Raw genomic sequence first — 21,247 nt, 5'->3', positions numbered from 1 at the left:
GCCATCTGCATTCAGAAAGGATGACTCCAATGGGAAATCTCTGGCCACTTTAAAAGGAGCCCTGGTGTTTGGCTCCACAAGAACACGGCCAGTTGTTATTCCAAGGCTTCACACACTACCTCCTCCTTGCATTTCTCACTGAAATGTGCAGATATTGCACGCTCTGCTGAATGGGATCCAAAGGACACCAACCTGCACAGCCTGACCGTTCAATAGCCGATCCAGCTGAACAGTCAGAAATGCAGACGCAGTGAGTTCATCTTTTGTAGTATGAGCTCCTTGCCTGAGGAAACAAGGAGAAAGAGAATAGCTAAGTCCAGTTTCAGAACAATCCAGATCTTACGCTGCATGACAAATGCCCCCTAAACAACCCTGCATTTACATGTGGTTCTTTTCAAAAGGACATAAAGTTAGCAGAAAATAGTATCCACACACTGGAGGTCTGTGCAAAGCTGACCAAACATACCATGTGTAAATGATCTTCCCCTTAGGGTAAGTGTAGAGGATAATGTAGCAGTCTCCACCATAGAACTGTCCATATGTCTCAGGTCCCACAGGAACTCTGCCACTGCTTTCTACACGCCAGATCTGGGGAAACAGAGAAATCGCTGGGAAATGATGAACTTCATCTCGAGAGTCATCCAAGAAGCAATATATTGTGTCACCCCTTGAGGGGCCTTTGCTTCTGCTCCCAAATGTAGTGGAATAAACCCAGGAAGGATTCTTCATGAAGTAGACACATAGACTCTGCACCCGCTGACTGACTGAATAATGATCACCAACAGGCCATCTCTGAACATTTTTCTTTGTCTTGATGGCCTAATCCCACATGCTCACCTCATCATGCTATGATGAACTTATTTTCTTAACATCTTAAGATGATAATATGACATGAATGGCACAACTTTTTGATTCATCACAGAACTATCATTTCCTTTGAGAGGAGCACACTGTAGTCAGGTAACAGGCAGGCAGATTTCCTCCAGGTTGATTCACTAGAGTTCAGTTCAGTTAACTGCTGCTCTCCAATACCATGGTGATAAAAGTATAAAGTACAAAATGTTTCAGCTCTAAGCTGTTTTGGCTCAAGCCTACAAACCATTCCAAGCATGAAATTAGAAACCTAGAGAATGAATCAATGAGACTGCAGGTATTTATCCCTTCTTTTTCTTCCAGAATCCTAACATACAAACCTATATTCAACAGGCTGTGTTGGTACAATTCCAAACCTGCCCTGTGTTGTCTGAAGATACTCCTGCAGAGTGATATGGATAGATCTAGAAAGACTGCACAGTCCTATTTTTCTCCCACATCTAGGCTACTTGAGGGACTAGAGACACTGGGGAGAATGGAGGCATTCAAATCAGACCTATGCGGCCCTGGGCAGCCTGATCTAGTTGGAGGTGTCTCTGCTTACTGCAGGGGTGTTGGACAAGATTACTTTTGAGGATCCCTTCCAACCCAATGCAATCTGTGAAAGAAGGTTTCTCTAGAAAGAGGATTGGATACATACATAGAGACAGAATGTTTTTTGACTCCAAGGGTAAGTTTTTTCATTTCAGATTTCCAGCTGATGTGAGCTAGAAATGTTTCTTTAGGCTAAGGATCACATTTAAAGTATCTCTTTAAAAGGCATTGTGAAGAAGGGCAGATATTTCTGTTGTTTGATTTCTACTGATGACTGGTACAACATCTTTCAGAAGCACCAAAAAGCATGACTCATCATACAGCTGATGAAGAGAGTCAGCTTCTACTTTGAAGTACCTTTTCTGATGGTAGAATTAACAGTGACACTGATGTAGTGGTACTCAACAGTTTAAATGGTAAAACATTGGAATGGAATGGAATGGAATGGAATGGAATGGAATGGAATGGAATGGAATGGAATGGAATGGAATGGAATGGAATGGAATGGAATGGAATGGAATGGAATAGACCAGACCAGACCAGACCAGACCAGGTTGGAAAAGACCTTTGAGATCATTGAGTCCAACTTATCACCCAACACTATCTAATCAACTAAACCATGGCACCAAGCACCCTATCCAGTCTCTTCCTAAACACATCCAGTGATGGTGACTCCACCACCTCCCCAGGCAGCCCATTCCAATGGCCAATCACTCTTTCTATGAAGAACTTCTTCCTAACATCCAGCCTAAACCTCGACTGCTGCAGCTTGAGACTGTGTTCTCTTGTTCTGGTGCTGGTTGCCTGGGAGAAGAGACCAAGCCCCACCTGGCTACAACCTCCCTTCAGGGAGTTGTAGACAGCAATAAGGTCTCCCCTGAACCTCCTCCACGCTAAGCAACCCCAGCTCCCTCAGCCTCTCCTCATAGGGCTTGTGGTCCAAACCCCTCCCCAGCTTTGCTGCCCTTCTCTGGACACATTCCAGCAACTCAACATCTTTCCTAAACTGAGGGGAGCCCTAAACAGAGCAGCAGCTTATCCCATGGCAAGTAACACAGTGCATTAGGTGAGTGGAATACAATTTAATACAACACAAAAATTACCTCTACTTTCCCTGAACCATCATCTACCATGTTATGCTGGGCAGCCATTTGTGGAGACTCGTGTAACTTGGTAGCATCGAATTCAATCTGCTCAATTTTAGCCACTCTCTCAGTGACGTACACCTTGCCAAAGCCATCACTTTGATCTTTATCCTTCCAGTCCTTGAAAAATTGTTTGAAAATGGGTGTTTCGCCTCCTTCAGGAAGGACTTGAATCTGAAATGAAGCAAGTAACATCAAGTGGAAGGGAAACAAAACTGACACAGTTACTCAAACAGAAACTTTTGTGAATTATCTGTTAGTGAAGTATTTCTCTTGTCTTCTGAGCACTTTAACATAGGTCTTGATGATTTAAAACCAGTCTTTTACAGAGCTCATGCTCTCCTGGTATCATCTCATAGCTAGATCACACCTGTGTGTTGGCAGGGTAATTCATCTGCTGTATGAATTGTTCAGCATTCTTCATGGCAGCCTTTCTCTCTTGTGGGTTAGCGTCTTTGCCTGGTTAAGAGAGAAGGAAAACAATGCATGGGAAAGGGCAATGAGCTCACAGATCCTGCAAAAACTACATGTCCTTGAGCCAGGTTCTCTTCGACATTGCTCTTGCCTCAGACTTGAACAAATGCTGGTTATAAAGGGAGTCAGAAGACTCATACAAAACTGAATGGCCAAGGCAGTACTCCAGCAGCTCTGAAACCAGTGAAAATAGAGACAAAAACAGAGGGGCCAGAAGGGCAAGGTTGTGGGGTTTGTTCATGGTTTTTGGTTTGGTTGGGGTTTTGTTTGTTTGTTTGTTGGTTGTGGTGTTTTGTTGTTTGGGGGGGTGGGTGGGTGGTTGTTTTTTGTTTGGTTTGTTGTTTAGCATGTGCATTTCTATTAAAAAATACCGTCCATAATGTCTCCTTCCTTCAAGGTACAAGAACATCCTGCCCCTTTTCTCTGAATCCTCCCCTGCTGGACTGCCATGTGTTAAATAAAGTTGCCACCCAGAACTGCCTTCACTTCTTCAGGAAGCACCACTATGCCAGTAAAGGGAATTTACCACCACTCTTCCCTGTCCATTCCTCCTTGTTAGGCCTTAGACATCTCCAGCAGTCTCTGTAGGATGATATTGTGTATCAGGTCTGTGTCCCAGCTGGTTGTCAGTAACTATACTCCCAGGCTAATAAGATGCTTCAATAAGCTATTCATTGTATTCCATTTTGAATGAGACTATTAGCAAGATAATTCACACTCCTCAGCTTAGTGGGCTGAAGATTTCCAGCAGAGTGATAACTGCAGCCTGCCAGTGCAAAGGTGAGGCTCTCATACTAATGAGGTTCTTCCACACATTATTGTTACCAACAGCAGCAAAGTGAGGGCACACAGAGGAGCACACAGGGCCAGAGGCAGAGGGCCTAAATTGTATTTTATTTGTTTTATACCTGATCCTATACACTACCTGAGCACAGTGCTCCCAAAATGCTCCTTTGAAAGGACGTTTCCCTACCTGCAAATGAGGCTTCCAAACGAAATGCTTACAATGCTTCCTGGGCTGACCTCAGCAATTTGACAACAGCATTGATTAATTGCTATTGCACATGTTGAAAAGAAACGCAAGCACCACATAGTCACTAATACACTGCCTCAGACAAAAAAGGGGAGATACTCAGCACTGGATGCCATGGCAACACCACAACAATCCAGCTACAAGGTATCCAGACCTAATTCCCAGTAGTAATACCCGCCTGGGAAATGTTCAAAGTAATTGCAGATACATGATGGCACCACAGAAAAACACTCACAAGAAAAAAAGAAGCGTCAGTGCAAATTTATGCTTTCAGTTGATGCCTGGGACACTCACCTTTCAATTTCACATCCCCATGGAGCAATGTATGGAAGTATAATATCTACCCAGAATCAGCGTCCAAATTTTGTCCCACAAGTTAGGGATTTGATGGCAACATACAAAACTTGTAGGATTCTTTATGTTTGCTCTATAATTGCAATTAGATAAACATCTAAGCTTACAGATACCTCAAAACAGCCAGGATTCAAGGAAGGGAATTAGTCTTGAGGCCTTTACTCAATATGAGCAATCCTTGCCTGTTGTCTGCACCAAGAACTGTGTGCAGGGTTCTGTGCCCAGCCGGGATTAAATTCTTGCTAGTGTCCCAGCTATGTTGTGATGAATCCTTAGCTATGTCTGTAGCTTCTACATTTGCAACAGGAGTGATCTCTTACCTTTCCAAACAAAGATCTTCCTTGCAGCACCATTGTCCAAAATGAAGCACTCCTCAGACAGAAGCATAGCCATGGAGAAGGGGTTTTCCTCTGCTACCATGGACACCTTCATGGATCCACTGGCATCTGACACCTAAGAAAGCAATCATTTCAAAGTTAGATTGACTCTGGCTTTATAAGCAAATGAATGTCTTCTCCCACAATGACTCTCAAAATCAGTTGCCATTGCTGTATAAATAGCTATATGAGAAGTGTGTGCTGCTGGAGAAGAAGGTAGGCTCATGGTTTTTCGTTTTGTTTCATTCCATTTTACAACCAACAGAGGGAGACACAGTGTTAATTTTGTGAGCTTGCCGGGTCGCTGTCTCACTGCTTCTTAAAATAAATCCATTTCTCTGGCTTTCAATTCAACTGCTCATTTGCTGAACACCTCACAATTAAAGATCTGTATCTTCTTCAGGCCACCCTTTCCATGCAGCTGAGCTGGTGCAGTCCTTAGGTTTCATCTTCTGCTACCAGATGACTATTGCTGAAGCCAAAGGGATGCTTACATCCACCCAATGAGTGTAGACCTTTCCTCTTCTGTGAGTAAACCAGTGCTTTTGGAGGGGCAAGGACACCACAACTAGTGGGATACAATAAGGAAGACCTTGGAGAAATTCTGCCAACTCAGCTGCTGAAAAGCAGAAAACCCACAACAAATGGAGCGAGTCTAGAGGAGGGCTACAAAGGTGATCCAAGGGCTGGAGGACAGACTAAGGGAGCTGGAGCTGTTCAGCCTAGAGCCTAGACTCTGGGGGACCTTAGAGCTGCCTTCCAATACCTGAAGGGATCCTACAGGAAGGCTGGAAAGGGACCTTTCGTAAGCATGTTTAGATACAGAACAAGGGGGAATGGTTTTAAGCTGACACAGAATAGGTTTAGACTGGATCTTAGGAAGACATTCTTCAGTACAACAGTGGTGGGACTCTGGAACAGGCTAGCCAGGGAGGTTGTGGATGCCTCCTCCCTGGGGGTGTTCAAAGCCAATCTGGATGAGGCCTTGAGCAGCTGAATCTAGTTGAGAGGTGTCCCTGCCCATTGCAGGGAGGTTGGAGTAGATGATCTACAAGGTCCCTTCCAATCTAAGCCATTGGATGATTTGCATGCTGAACAGAGCATTTAACAGTATAATTAGATAGTTCTACACTGATATTAACAGTGAAATATCTACATTTATAACTTACAATTCTTTAACTGGAAAGTGTCATACAAGACCTGTTGCAGAATCTGCTTTGTAACCTCCACCACCACTGTAATTCCATGTATATCTTTCTAACCATTTAAAATTCCCTTCTGCATGTCTGAAAAGACCAATTATTACCACTGAAAAGAAGTTATTACTATTGTGGCTTCTAATTTTCTAGCAGTCTTTCTTTCCTTTCATAACTAGATATTAATTTTAAATACACCATTATATCTTGTATATTATGGAAGCACAAGGTGGAAATTACCACTGCATACAACAAATAAAAATCAACTATTTTTCCTACTGTGAGGGTTCAGGCTACAGCTGTCCCCCAGCACTTACTGCTATGTTGCAGCACATTTACATTTAGCTATCAGAGCTCAGTTAGCACGACCTGTGTACTTAGAACTATTTATTAGGTAGCCACATAATTTTCTGAGTGTCCTTAGGACTCCAAAATTCACTGCAAGCCCTTGTCTCTAGTATTGTCTTACAGCAACAGCCTTAATCAGGAACAGTGTGGCCAGCAGGAGAAGTGAAGTGATCGAGCCCCCGTACTCAGCACTGGTGAGGCCACACCTCAAATACTGTGTTCAGTGTTGAATCTCTCACTATAAGAAGGAGATTGAGGTGCTGGAGAGTGTCCAGAGAAGGACAGTAAAGGCAATGAATGGCCTGGAGAGCAGATCTTGTGAGGAGCAGCTAGGGTAGCTGGTTTGTTTGCTCTGGAGAGAAGACTAAGGGGAGACCTCATTGATCTCTACAACTACCCAAAAGGAGGTGGGAGTGAAATGGAGGTCAGTCTCTTCTCCCTACTATCAAGTGATAGAATGAGAGCAAATAGCCTAAAATTGTGGTCAGGGGAGGTTTAGATTGGATGTTAGGAAATTCTCTTTATTAAAATAGTGGTCAGGCATTGGAATAGGTTGCCTGGGGGGTGGTGGAGTCATCATCCCTAGAAGTGTTAAAAAAATGTGTAGACATGGCACTTCATGACGCTGCTTAATGGTCATGGTGGTGTTAGGCCAATGATCTTAGAGGTCTTTTCCAAGCCTAATGGTTCTATGATTCTATGCAGGGGCTGCAAAGGCAGGGACTCATGTTCTCTCACACTACACTGCAGCTTCAAATCTACTGTAGGTGACACGCAGAAGGGTGCACTCATGGGGATCCAGTAGCACTTAGTGTTGTCAGAGTGTTGCCACTTGTTGACCAGACCTTTCTTGTTAAGTGACTATGGTGAAGGGAAGACAGTACATGGTATTTCCCTCATGAGAAGCAACCTCATTGCCAGAGCACAGGGCACTTAAAAGAAAGGTCCAGACCTCAATGCTCAGGAGAGCTTGTGAATAAAATCCACAAAAACCCTTCTTGCACTCTTCAGGAGAAAATATGTTAAAAAAAATTATTATTATTATTATTGTTGTTGTTGTTGTTATTGTTATTATTGTTATTATTAACTACTAATACTATTATTATTATTAATAATACTACTAATACTACTAATACTAATACTAATAATTTTACAGATTTCACTGCAAACATCACCCTTTTCCAAATACTGTCTGTCTTCTTTTCTCAACTGGGACAATAAGAAAGAAAGTGGAGCTGGGGTAGCATGGGGGTGGGAAAAGGGAAAAAACAGGCTTGGAAATTGTGGGCTTTTTTTCGCAGGAAAAGAAACAGTTGATGTGGCCTTGTAAGATAATGAGAGGGATAAATTCCATGCCTAGTCTGGGAAAGAGCATCACATGAGGAAAAACAACAACTTCACTGAATGTGATCATAAAACTCCTACTGATTTAAACAGAGAATGTTTTTATTACATTTTGTTTACAGGTAGTTTTTCTGGCTGTGTCCTGGTCAGTGTTAAGCTACTGCAGGTGGAGAAGAAGGAAAAGGGCGTGGCAAAGGAAAGGAGTCTTGCATTCGAATTCCTTGGGTTTCTATATATAAAATAAAAGATAACTGTGCACGTCTCAAACTCTGCTAACAAAATTATGTATGAATACTAAAACTCTGCTATAATCAAGAGGATAGGAAATATTTCCTGTCCAACAGTTTAATTTAAGACCACCTAATTCTTCTTGGACCTGCACCGAGTGGTTCACAAGCCACGTTTAATTTGTTTCCTTGCTCAACAGGGCTGTAATCAATACTTTTTCCTCATCTTACCTGAGCTGCCTTGATTGACATCCTTTCAGAAACTTGCCTGTTGGCTGCAAATCGACTATTTGTCGATCAGCTGAAGCCAGAACTCCACTTTTGAGGGCACTACTTGCATGAATACCGTTGACTTACCATATATAGTTTAGCACTTCTCCTGTTTGTAACATCAGCCAGTTCATCATCATTGTCATCACACTCAGGAAGCTCTGGCTTGCTCCCTAAAACCTGTATGACAAGAGAATAAGAAATTCAGTGCAAAGAAAGAGTAGGTTCTGTGGTACCTACACTGTAATGCGTTGTCCCAGTAATCAACTCATTGGCATCATCTTTACATATAATCCAATCTAAATCCAAACTCGTGGGTGACTTGCTCACAAACTGATGGGTAACTTTAAAGAACTGTGTGAAATCTCCACTAGCTTTAGATCTACATGCTCCCTTTCCTGCAAACTTCATCTCTAAACTAGGACAGGAAATCATATAGAGAGAACAAACAACAAAGCTTCTAAAGGATACATAGGCACACAGAGTGTAGGGAGGATTGCATGCTCCTGCTCTGTGTATGTGTTTATATACCTGTCTTCCCCTTCTCCTCCCAGAAAAATTCTAAACTGTTGGAAAACAAGTCTTACAATTTTTGGAATGATGATCTGGATGAGGAGATCGAGTCAGTCATCAGCAAGGTTGCAGATGACACCAAGTGGAGAGCAGATGTTGATCTGGTAGAGGGCAGAAGGGCTCTGTAGAGGGACCTCGACCAACTGGACAGATGGGCAGAGTTCAGCAGGATGGCATTCAACAAGTCCAAGTGCCGGGTGCTGCACTTTGGCCACAACAACCCCATGCAGAGTTACAGGCTGGGGTCAGAGTGGCTGGAGAGCTGCCAAACAGAAAGGGACCTGGGAGTGCTGATTGACAGCCACCTAAACATGAGCCAGCAGTGTGCCCAGGTGGCCAAGAAGGCCAATGGCATCCTGGCCTCCATCAAGAATAGTGTGGCCAGCAGGAGCAGGGAAGTCATCGTGCCCCTGTACTCTGCATTGGTTAGGCCACACCTTGAGTACTGTGTCCAGTTCTGGGCACCTCAGTCTAGGAAGGACATCGAGACACTTGAACGTGTCCAGAGAAGGGCAACAAGGCTGGGGAGAGGATTTGAGCAGAAGCCCTATGAGGAGAGGCTGAGGGAGCTGGGATTGTTTAGCCTGGAGAAGAGGAGGCTCAGGGAAGACCTTATTGCTGTCTACAGCTACCTGAAGGGTGGCTGTAGCCAGGAAGGGGTTGGTCTGTTCTCTCAAGCAACCAGCACCAGAACAAGAGGACACAGTCTCAAGCTGTGCCAGGGGAAGTTTAGGCTCGAGGTGAGGAAAAAGTTCTTCACTGAGAGTCGTTCGTCATTGGAATGTGCTGCCCAGGGAGGTGGTGGAGTCACCATCCCTGGAGGTGTTCAAGAGGGGTTTGGATGTGGCACTTGGTGCCATGGTCTAGTCATGAGGTCTGTGGTGACAGGTTGGACTTGATTATCTTTGAGGTCTCTTCCAACCTTGGTGATTCTGTGATATTTTTATAAAGTTTGACAATCATAAACATGAAAGCATGCAAAGTGAAATAAATGAGCTGAAATTACCTTCAAAACTGCTTCAGGTGCCAATACAAACCATCAGACTGTGAGTGCAAGAAATCTTAAAAATGACAGATTCTTAATCCCATTTTAAGAAGGAAAAACTATTTAAAGCCTTGGGGAAAAAAATGGAGCGAGAAAAACATTTTCTTGCTCTGTGTCAGTTTTGCCACCATGGCAGTTTTACAGCAGAGTGATTTTACACCATAGGTAACCTTATAACAACTACCACTACAAGAAATTTGCAAAGCTTCATCAAGAATATGTTGTGGCCAGGCAGTCATTATTAAACCCTCATTACTTGTTGTTAATCATCTTTCCTTATCGACTCATATATGACCAGATCTAACTGTTACATACAGAATTTTATGGAGCAGGAATTGATACATCTGAATACTCAATATTAACATCAAGTACAAGGGCAGTGCCATCCTCTTATTTGTATAATTCTCCCAGTGCAGACACTCCAGCTGCTTCACTGGGCCTTCATGTCTTATGACACAGTGTACCCTTGGCTGGCTCTCCTGAGCAGTTTGTAACCCTGACTCACAAGCCTGCCAAGAATTCAGACCAACAGATCCACCCTACACATCTGAAAATAGCAATACCCTCTCAGGGACAAAGAAGAAGAGAGTCACATTTTACCCTGGATGTCCAACCACACTGACAGTTCCAAACCATGTCACTCACAAATACACATGTGCACACACAGGTTTTGTAACCACATCATCATCATTATTAACAACTACTGCAACAGAAATCATCTAAAGAATAATTAGGAATCCCGAAAGCATAACCAAGCCCTGGCTTCCTTGTTCTTTGGGCTTAGCATCTTTCTTTGCAGCTGATGATTGTCAAACCACAGAGACTCTTCCATATCACTTCATCATGGACAGATTAAGGTGTCAAACCACCCTTCCTTCACTCTCTGTTGCTCTGCCACAGAATGATGCTTATCCTTTCCCCACTATTGCTTGTTGTGTGCAAGAAAACAGTCCTAAGAAAAAGCATGAGCAACTCTGGCCTCAGCAATGGTGCACACAGGGGTGGTGCTGCTATTCCACAGTGGCCACCAGTGTGCACACTCTGACCTCACAGAGTACATGAGGTTGTTTAACCACTCAAGGCTTAACCTGCTTCACAGCTCCTTCAGAATAAGACTTGCCCACAGCTGGCTATGGCAGAGCCTACCTTGCTTTACATGGCTATAGTCTAATGCCAGCTTGCTTCCCAAAGAGAGCATCAGAGTGCAGAGTTACTACTGTCTTACCAAAGGGATTCATTAACTCCACACCTTCAGATCCTGACTACAGAAGGTATAACAGGAAGTCAATATGCATTGTTTTTAGAAGTTTTGGGGGGTTAAGTTCTGTTAAATCTTTATGTTGATGCTCTTTGTTTCCTGCAAGAATGTCATAGTGGAAACCAACAGAACATCAGCTCCTCTACAACTGCCCAAGTTCACTCTTGCAGCTGCCTGCAAAACTATAATCCCCTTTCATATTCTCACATGCATGAGCTCTTCTGTCTAAATAGCTGCACCCCCCTGACCCCAACAAGTGCAAAATACAGAGCCAAAGCTTTTACTAACAATACATTCCACTCTGTTGCCCTTGAAAAAGAGCAGAAGAAATCACAGACAAAAGGTTTCTAATTGGTAGGAATGTGACAAGGTAAACAATTTAAAATAAACACATCAAAAGAAGAAAAGTGGCAAATATTGTCTTCATAACAGAAGAAGCCAGCTCTGTATAAACACTTGATATTGACTTAATAGGAGTAAGAAGTTCAGTGAGGCTGAAAATCCAGCTAGAAAAACAATACTTAAAGACCATATCAGGTAAAGGTTAATTAAGGCAGAAAACCAGTTTAGTACAGTATAGCCTGTGTACACCAGGACTGTGTTTGTGTTTCTTCTTACTATACACAGTTTGGGTCAGGTTTATGGGTCTGAAACTGAACTGTTTGTTGTGGCTGTGATCCCAAGTGCCAGATCTCAAAACAAAACAAAACAAAACAAACACCACCCGAATTCCTCTCTTTATATGCTGAGAGCAACAGAAAGAAAAAAGCTAGATATTTACATAGCTTCAAGATGTCTCGTGGACTTGACAGTTTTTTACTTAATATATTTGCCAAACAATCAGGAATAGTAGCTCATCATTTACTTTCTTACGTGATCTGACATAAGCAAGTATAACCTGCTCCCAAAAACTCAAGGTACCTATGTTGTCTGGGACAGAGAATGAATCCTCTGTGCAGGAAAATAGGTCTGAACTACAGGCACAGCATGAACTCACTGGAAGATAAAGGCTTAGATTTTTACTAACCTTCAAACCAGAGAAGAATGTTACAAGGAGTATCTCCCTGAAATAAGTATTGCCTTAAATATCTACTCTAGTAGCCTATAACAGAAAAAAAAAATCAAGCAGAGAGAGGAAAGGATGGTTCAAAAAATGTGTAGGCATGGTGCTTCAAGACACAGTTTAATGGCCATGGTGGTCTTAGATCAACCATTAGACTCAAAGATCTTAGAGGTCTTTCCAACTGAAACCATTGTATGACCATAGAATGGTCTGGGTTGGAAGGGACCTCCAAAGGTCATTTAGTCCAACCCCCTCCTCAGTGAGCAGGGCCACTCAACTAGAGCACCCTCAACTAGAGCAGGCTGCCCAGAGCCCTGTCAAGCCTCACTTAGAATATCTCCAGGGATGAGGCCTCAACCACCTCCCTGGGCAGCCTGTTCCAGTGTTCCACTACCATAGACTCTATCATGTAGGCTAGTAACCAGCATGCTGACCCTGGGCACCAGTACAGACATGCACCTTGAGACTCACCCAGCAAAGGAGGTTTCAGGGTTTCACCACTTAAGTAATTGGGCATAGTTCCATTTTGAATAGTTTTGACTTACTAGCTCTTCTGCATGATCACAGCCACTGCAGAAGATACTCTGGTCCAAACAAAAAAAGACTTTTAACATTGGTCAGATTATGAACAGCCAAATATGCTTATGTCTTGGGTTACTGCAATTTGGAGCTCTTTCCAGCAATCTAAGCAAACTTTCATAGTCTTAAAAAAAATTACATCAGGAAAAAAAAGTTCCTCCTCTAAACTGCCCCTAGGTAGCTAGGAGGATTTCTGCTGAAACTGCCCCCCACTACCAATTCCTCCAACAACAGATGTCAATGCACACTCAAATTGAACCTAAAAAGAGACTGAAAATAAGATGGAAACAGCCATAATGTATTGAAGAACAGACACATGGATCACAGAGTCACAGGATGTTAGGGGTTGGAAGGGACTGCAAAAGATTATCTAGTCCAACCCCCCTGCCCGAGCAGGATCACCCAGAGTAGGTCACACAGGAACACATCCAGGCAGGTCTTGAATGACTCCAGTGAAGGAGACTCCACAACCTCTCTGGGCAGCCTGTTCCAGTCTTCTGTCACCCTCACAGGGAAAAAGTTTTTCCTTATGTTCAAGTGAAACCTCCTCTGCTCCAGCTTGCACCCATTGCCCCCTGTCCTATTGCTGGACATCACTGAGCAGAACCTGACACCACCCCCCTGGCACTCAGCCTTCACATACTTATAAATGCAAATAAGGTCACCCCTCAGTCTCCTCATCCCCAGGATAAAGAGACCTGACTCCTTCAGCCTTTCCTCATAATGGACATGTTCCACTCCATCATCTTTGAGGCTCTGTGCTGGACACTTTCAAGCAGCTCCCTGAAGTCCTCCTTGAACTGAGGGGCCCAGAACTGGCCACAATATTCCAGATGCAGCCTCACCAGGGGCACAACCCTTCTAATACACTCCAGGATGCCATTGGCCTTCTTTGCCACAAGGGCACATTGCTGGCTCATGGATGCTTTATGCTAATGTTATTTTGGGGGACTGAGCAGGCAATCTCTCAAAATGACCTTCTGGTGGTAAGGTCTAAATGGGAACTGTCTCCTTTTGACTTACTGTCTTCATGGCTTTTGGCCATGCTTATGGCCTACATTTTTAGCCAGTTTCTGTTGTCTCAGGAATTTCAAATGATAATTTTATTCATAGCTCTATGCTTAACTTCCTAAAACTGGGGCATTAGGCTTTGGCAGCTTTTCATGCAATACTTGCAACTTTGCATATCTGTCTGGGCTAATTTGAATACAAAGCCTTTACCAGTATGATAAGGATATTCTAACATTCATTTTCCACTCTGTGGACAGGCCACAGATAACATGTTTGCAAAGAAACTGTTTAGATAAGTCTTGGGAGCACAAATTCAATGTTTTTTCAGTAGTTTGCCCCCAAGGTAAAACAAGCTCTCTTCTGTCCTGCTGGGAGTGCACAGCTGGCAGTGTCTAAGGTAGCTATTTACACTGAGACCAGATGTGCATGAAATGAGTTGAGAGAATCCCCAGCCTGTGTTATCTTCAACTGCCTGGCTTTTGAGATGCCTCCAAGATGAACAGTGATGCCACAGTAAAGAAATGGGGAGCATTTAACACTTTTTGTAACCATGACTGCTGCCAAACATTGAGAGTTGAGCTGTTCAAGTGACCTGACTACCCACAGCATAATTAAAAATCATAGAATCAGAGAACGGTCTGGGCTGGAAGGGACCGCCACAGGTCATCAAGACCACCCCCCTCTGCAGTAAGCAGGGACATCCTCAACTAGATCAGGCTGCCCAGAGCCTGACCTTGAATATCTCCAGGGATGGGGCCTTAACTATATCCCTGGGCAATCAGTTCCAGTGTTCCACTACTCCCATGGTAAAGGTGCTTGAGATGCCTGGTTTTTTTTCTGGGACAATGAGACACACACTGAAAGTATTGTAGCTTTGCAGAACTTGGTTTTAAAGTCCTGTGGATTAAAATAAGTAAATAAATAAATGCAAAATGAAGTGCTGTATGACAGTGCATCCTTAAGCACTGGAAAATGATGGGAATAAATCAGTAACTGATGTCAACAGGCAGCCTCAGACATTGCTAAAATCCACAAAATGCTCAGGTGTTTTGTACTCTAAGTGCCCCTAATTTTCAAGCAGGGCATTTGCAGTGCCACCATTCAGGCTGACCCCACAGCTGTGAGAGGCTGGACCATATTAATATTGGAGTAAAAAGAGGAGTACGGCAAACAGCCTGTGAAGCCTGAAGGAGGCAGGGAGCAGCTGCAGGTGACTGGCAGACAGTGGCCCTGCTAGGAAGCGCGTGTTCCCAGGGGATGTGCTGGAGAGAGAAGCAGCTAGTTACAACATACAGGGTGAGCAGAGGAAGATGTAGCAAGGTGTTTCTGCTCAGTCCTTTAGATGACAAGGTGAAAAAGCCACTCAAAGCACTGAAATACTTTCCTAGTGCACCACTGTCTGCATTCAGAAGCTGAGCATTTTCAGTCCTGTACAGCCCAACAGACCAGAGAATCCTCTCTGCTATGACATTCAAACTCTTGCATGCAAGACAGAGCACAGATTTGGATCCTAATGTTTAAGAAAGTAAAACAGAGTATTTTGATAGATCTTTCTCTAGTGCTTTCTCAGGAAGCTTGAAATAAGTTAAATATTTATTAGGATAGAAAAAGAGAAAGAGCAAGAATGTTTCTTTCAGCTGGCTCTATAGGAGATACATCCTGCTTAGCTCTCAGAAAATTGTTTCTCCAGATAGTTCTAGTGCCCTCCACTACCTGATTTTTGGTTTTAAGTCCCTATAGCTCCTCAACATTTGTTTAAAGGAGGCAATATGTTCCAAGGGCAGAGTTAGATCTCTTAAAAATTAGAATTGCAGAATCACCAAGGTTGGAAGAGACCTCAAAGATCATCAAGTCCAACCTGTCACCACAGACCCCATGACTAGACCGCGGCACCAAGTGCCACGTCCAATCCTCTCTTAAATACCTCCAGGGATGGTGACTCCACCACCTCCTGGGCAGCACATTCCAATGACGAACGACTCTCTCAGTTAAGAACTTTCTCCTCACCTTGAGCCTAAACTTCCCCTGGTGCAGCTTGAGACTGTGTCCTCACACAGTGTGCCACATTCCAGTGTGCCCACTGGAATGGGCTGCCTGAGGAGGTGGTGGGGTCGCCGTCGCTGGGGGTGTTCAGGGCGAGGCTTGACAGGATGCTTGGTTGTATGGTTTAGTTGATTAGGTGGTGTTGGATGATAGGTTGGACACGATGATCTCGAAGGTCTCTTCCAACCTGGTTAATTCTATTCTATTCTATTCTCTTGTTCTGGTGCTGGTTGCTTGAGAGAACAGACCAACCCCTTCCTGGCTACAGCCACCCTTCAGGTAGCTGTAGACAGCAATAACATCTCCCCTGAGCCTCCTCTTCTCCAGGTTAAACAATCCCAACTCCCTCAGCCTCTCCTCATAGAGCTTGTGCTCAAGGCCTCTCACCAGCCTCACTGCCCTTCTCTGGACACGTTCAAGTGTCTCGATGTCCTTCCTAGACTGAGGTGCCCAGAACTGGACACAGTACTCAAGGTGTGGCCTAACCAGTGCAGAGTACAGGGGCAGAATGACTTCCCTGCTCCTGCTGGCCACACTATTCTTGATGGAGGCCAGGATGCCATTGGCCTTCTTGGCCACCTGGGCACACTGCTGGCTCATGTTTACTTGGCTGTCAATCAGCACTCCCAGGTCTCTTTCTGTTTGGCAGCTCTAATGTTTAAGAGTGCACAGGTCATACAGAATACATCTCAGAGACCATATATCACTTTTGTTGTTGTATGGCATGCTTTCCCATATCTCTGGAGGCACGTAATAAGGAGTTCCAACATACGTGCAAGCATAGGGTGCTGTATGTGCCAGAAGGCATGCAGATCCAAAATCTCCCAATTTGACTTTCCCATTTTGAGTGAGGAAGATGTTCTTGGTAGCTGCAGAACTGATTACTCTGATATTTAAATCCCCTTTATGCAATTTAATCTACATCTTATTTTTCCAGGCAAAGTCAGGTAGTATCCAAGTCATAGGCAGTTATGTAAGAAAAAGACTTGGCTCTAATAACCTGCTTTGCAGTAAATACAATTATTACATTTACATATGTCTTCAGCATTACACCCCCACTGGTGGTGGTAGCAATACTGATCCCATGGCAGACAGGACACTTATCTTCTCTACACCTGCTGCTCTCCCTTGCTCAGATGTGAGGACTTTTACTCCAGCATTACATGGTCTGGATAGAGAACAGCAATCTGTGCACGTGCAGGCTCCTCTGAAGAAAAAAACCTACAAAATTTTCCACCCTGAGCCCTTCCTGCACTGCAGAACTTTCAATACAGGAAATTCAAAGGCAACCTTGAGCAGAGATCCCTTGAGAGTTGCCTTGCCCAGGGGCTGGGGTGAGGCACACCTGCAGAAAAAGCAAACAGAAGTCCTTTCACGGTGCATTTGTCTTGCAGAGATGCAGGACAGCATATCTCTGAGCTTTCTATACAGCAAGGAAACTCTGCCCTTCCAGTTTTTTCAGAGAGCTTGTGGAGTCTCCCTGTGGAGTTAATGTTGGGGGGAAATCTCAACCCACCATGCTCTAGAGACTTTCAGAACCCATCTGGATACATTCCTGTGCAGCCTGCCCTAGGTGATCCTGCTTTGGCAGGGAGGTTGGACTCGATCTCTGGAGGTCCCTTCCAACCCCTAACATCCTGTGATTCTTCTCCATGAAATGCCCTTGTTACTGCAATGTACATAGAAATAACTGTGAACTACTCCACGGGGAGATAACTGCTAAGAACTCTTTGTCTTCTTAATTATGTTCATTTAATAACTGAAAATGATAGTGGTTTTTCATCAATAGATTTCTTGATAGTCTAACACAGAAAGGAAAAAAAGCCATTACAAACTCCATTAATAGCCTAACATGTAATTATAAGATTATAATTGAGTAATGTGGTAACCCTGCAAGTGCTACAGCTGATGGAGAAGAAAACATAACAAAGATGAGTGGCTTTTTCACCCAGAAGAACGCAAACGAGCCACATTATAATTCATTTGCAAGCACTTCCAGAAATTCATGATGATTTTGGAAATTCACTAAAATTCACCTAGCATAGAAGCATCTTTCCTAGCTCAAGAAATTACGTTTCCAAACATCTTTTAGAGCTGTTCACAAATGATGCCTGAACATTTTCTGAAGCAAAATTTCTAAGGCAGACACTGAAATTCGTATTTAGAGACTTAATTAAAAGCCTGACTTTTAGATGTACTTGCTGCCTGTAGCTCCTATTCAGTTCCCTGTCATTTAAGTACCTGGCTTCAGGCAGCCAAGGCTGAAAGCTGCAGCATGAAGGACGTTGTGGACAACTCACTACATTGCTGAAGCCTCTGCCATGCTTGGGAAAACCCCTGTTAATTTTCTGCCTGGGCCTGGAGAAAATGCCAGGCCAAAAGCTCAGCTGGTGGAAGGAAGCTATCTACGCTGAAATCCAAGCCATACATGTGTTTTGTGAGTACAGGTTGGATAATTAAGTCCTTTAAATGGAAATTTTCATCTAGGAAGAGTACTGTCCTTAATGAAGGAGATACACTCAGTAATTAGAAAGAAAACAGGAGGTCTGATTTTGACAGCTTGAAACTGGCTCCCTGCAAGGCAATGGATTTGTACTTCATATTCGCATTCATAGTCCATCATAACCTTTAATTAAACAGTGTAATGATTAATAAACTGCCACTCCTCAGACACAGCAGGCGTTGCTCTGAAAGGTGCATGGGCATGTGCAGTATTTTTCTTCCCCTGGACTATTTTGAGTTGGTGTGATGGGTTACACCCATCCTGAAAGGAGGGGGGGAAGGCTTGTGAGAGCCTTACTCTCCCTGGAGGGCATTTTCCCCCTGGGGAACTGAATCTGTTCCACTCCCCCTCCCTGTCCAGCAAGCCTATAAAAAGGAAGACACTGCAGCCATTTGCTCTCTTTTACTTCTGCCTCATGGGGACGAAAGAGAGTTGCTGCTGGCTTCCTGGTTCCATGTGGTCAGGCATGGTCCTCCTCCTCCCTGCTACATCCATGCTTCTTCAAAGGACTGGTTTTGTATACATATTTTCCCCATCCATCCTTGTTCCTTACCCTTGTGAACCCTTCCTGTTATTGTTTTTTTATATATATATATATATATAGTTTAAAGAAAATTTTTTACCTCTCTGCTTCCAAACCAACTCCAAATTATTTCTCAGTAGATTTGCTCTTTCCCTTTCTTTTTTCTCTTGATTGGGAAAGAGGAGGGAGGAGCAGGGGAGGGATTCTCAGCTTTGTCCCCCATCTGAGCTCTTAAATGCCAGTTAAGGCTCAAACCACCAGTTTGCCGCTTACAAACTCTTACTGTTCAAAACAGCAAGACCCAAATTGCATTCTTCCTGACACCTGCACATATCCAAAACCATTCCAGTGAAAAAGCATTTTGGTCTTCATGATGGCTCAACTTGGCCCATAGGTTCAAGTTGGCCTGAGAAAACTGTCTGCTCATTTGAGCAGCCAGTGCAACTACATATAGTAACTATAGCTAGGTAGCTCTGATATTTTCTGCTCATTTATCTTTCTTTGGTGTTGCCCTCATTCCTCAATGCATTCATATTCCTTTCTACATGACTGCTCAGTACTGCCTCTGCCCTGGGACTGAAATTCACTTCCAGTATTTATTTCACAAAATTCCCTGGAAGCTTGTCTATTTTTCCAACTGTCTCAATTTAGCTAATAAAAAAAGATACTGCTTTGGCTTACAAGTTCCCAAGGCCATGGATAATTTGGCCTGATATGACTTCATTAAGGTTTTTTTCAAACTGGGTATTTTCTTGCTAGTGAACTGGCCAGGCTTCACTGCTTATGAACTTACAGCATTTGAGTAAAACTGTGTACAACCTACACAATTAATTGTTTAATCCTTTAAAAATGCCTGGAGTTTGTATCTCACAAAAGAAGTTACCCTTCTTCTGCCTCCTCTTCCTCTTGTGTCACCCTCACTCCCACTGCTCCTTCACTCCTCTGTATACAAAGCAAACAAACCCCTCCCTAGCAAGACTTGACCTCATAATACAATGAAAAGCAAAGGAACAAGAAAGAATGTCAATGTTCTGAGAACAGCAATTGCTGCTTCTGCAGAATTGTGATGGAAGATCCTACCCTTGCTGGCTCTGGCAAAGGAGTATGCACCAAACTAGCAGGATGCACACCACTCATTCAGCCTTATGCAATGATCTCTCTGACAGGACCAGAGACTGCAGGAACCTGTCTAGCTCCTTCAGAACTTGCACTGTCAAAGATGCTTATGCTAGTCACAAGTCACAGCAAGCCTTAGTTTTTTTCCCCAGCTACTTCACTGTGCTCTATGCTGCCCTTGGAAATTAGCTTTGTTCTGCAAATAATTTTTAGGGGCCTGAATTCAATCAGGAAGGAGGGAGGAGGTGGTCCTGCTCATCTGTTCATATGCACAGACACCTACCCAGCTAATTTAAGAGTTACTGGAGCTTGATGTTGTGGTCAGGTTTGCACTACTTGGGTCTCTAGAGAAGCAAACTCTGTAAGTTGGGATGGGATCTTCTTTTCTATGCTCTTCAGATTTTATCCACATGATCAAGTCAGCACTGTTCAGTGCTATTAGTCCCTTTCTAGAAAGAGGTGGGAGGGTGTGGCTGGCTGTAATATGATCAAACCATTCCCATAACTCTGCACATAATATTTATTTACCCCATCAGCAAAACCAATGATCACTGAACACAGTGGCATTCAGGAATTCTCAGGATTAAGCACTGCTTAGGAGCTTTAAAGAAAAAGGAGGGAAGAGAAAGGCTGTGTTATCAGAAAGGAGGAAGAGGTTCCCTCTGTTGCTCAATGTGTAAGCTAGGTGAATATTTACACAAATATTTTATGATGTGAGTTTGCACTCACCTGTTCTAAGGCCACTAGAACTCTAATAAAACCAGGCGCACGACGACTGCAAATGCTGAGCAAACAGAAGCCCTGGCATTTTTTGTTTCAAGGCAGAAGAGCCATTTCAAAGATGTATGCTAACATTTTGTTATGGTTTTAAACCTCAGCAGTCACATCTCTCAGGTTTCATTATTTCATCCATGAACATCAAAAACCTTTACAGAAATGAAACAAAAGCCAAAAGCCTCAGCAGTAAAAACTGCAGCAATCACATGCTACCTCGAGCTGCAGTTTCAGGGGAATGACAAATCAGTTCTAAGAATCAGACAGTTTGGACTGCAGGGAAAACAGAACCATCCTGAGAAGTGTTTATCTGAACACTTCATGATTAGGTAGGACAGATGTAGGCTTAATACTTTAGTTAAAACTCAGCCTACTTTTTCATTGGCTTTTATATCCTGCAGACAGTCACAGCTGCCCAAAATACTTAAAACGTAGTAAAGTCCACGTAGTCATGACAGTTCAGTCTTTTAGGGAGCAGGGATAAGATTACTATGGGCTCTTTAGGTTGGCACTCATGTGGGTTTGTCAGCCTATGGCTGGTGAACACATTTTTAGCAGCCCTGCACAAGCCCATTCAGCAACTG

General features: G+C 43.5%; 1 protein-coding gene across 1 annotated transcript in view; it reads right to left on the bottom strand.

Moving 5' to 3' along the window:
- Positions 1-21,247, bottom strand: part of SCIN (scinderin) — a 51,965-nt gene that overhangs the window by 8,767 nt on the left and 21,951 nt on the right. The window contains exons 5-10 of the mRNA XM_009898919.2: positions 8,263-8,355; positions 4,734-4,866; positions 2,923-3,011; positions 2,511-2,726; positions 467-588; positions 193-283 (exon numbers count right to left, since the gene is read on the bottom strand). Coding sequence (XP_009897221.2) covers positions 193-283; positions 467-588; positions 2,511-2,726; positions 2,923-3,011; positions 4,734-4,866; positions 8,263-8,355 — 744 coding nt within the window. The remainder of the gene's footprint in view (positions 1-192; positions 284-466; positions 589-2,510; positions 2,727-2,922; positions 3,012-4,733; positions 4,867-8,262; positions 8,356-21,247) is intronic.

Source organism: Dryobates pubescens, chromosome 4, assembly GCF_014839835.1.
Source record: "Dryobates pubescens isolate bDryPub1 chromosome 4, bDryPub1.pri, whole genome shotgun sequence".
Taxonomy (NCBI): domain Eukaryota; kingdom Metazoa; phylum Chordata; class Aves; order Piciformes; family Picidae; genus Dryobates; species Dryobates pubescens.
The sequence above is the reverse complement of the archived record's forward strand: the minus strand, read 5'-3'. Positions and strand labels throughout refer to the sequence as shown.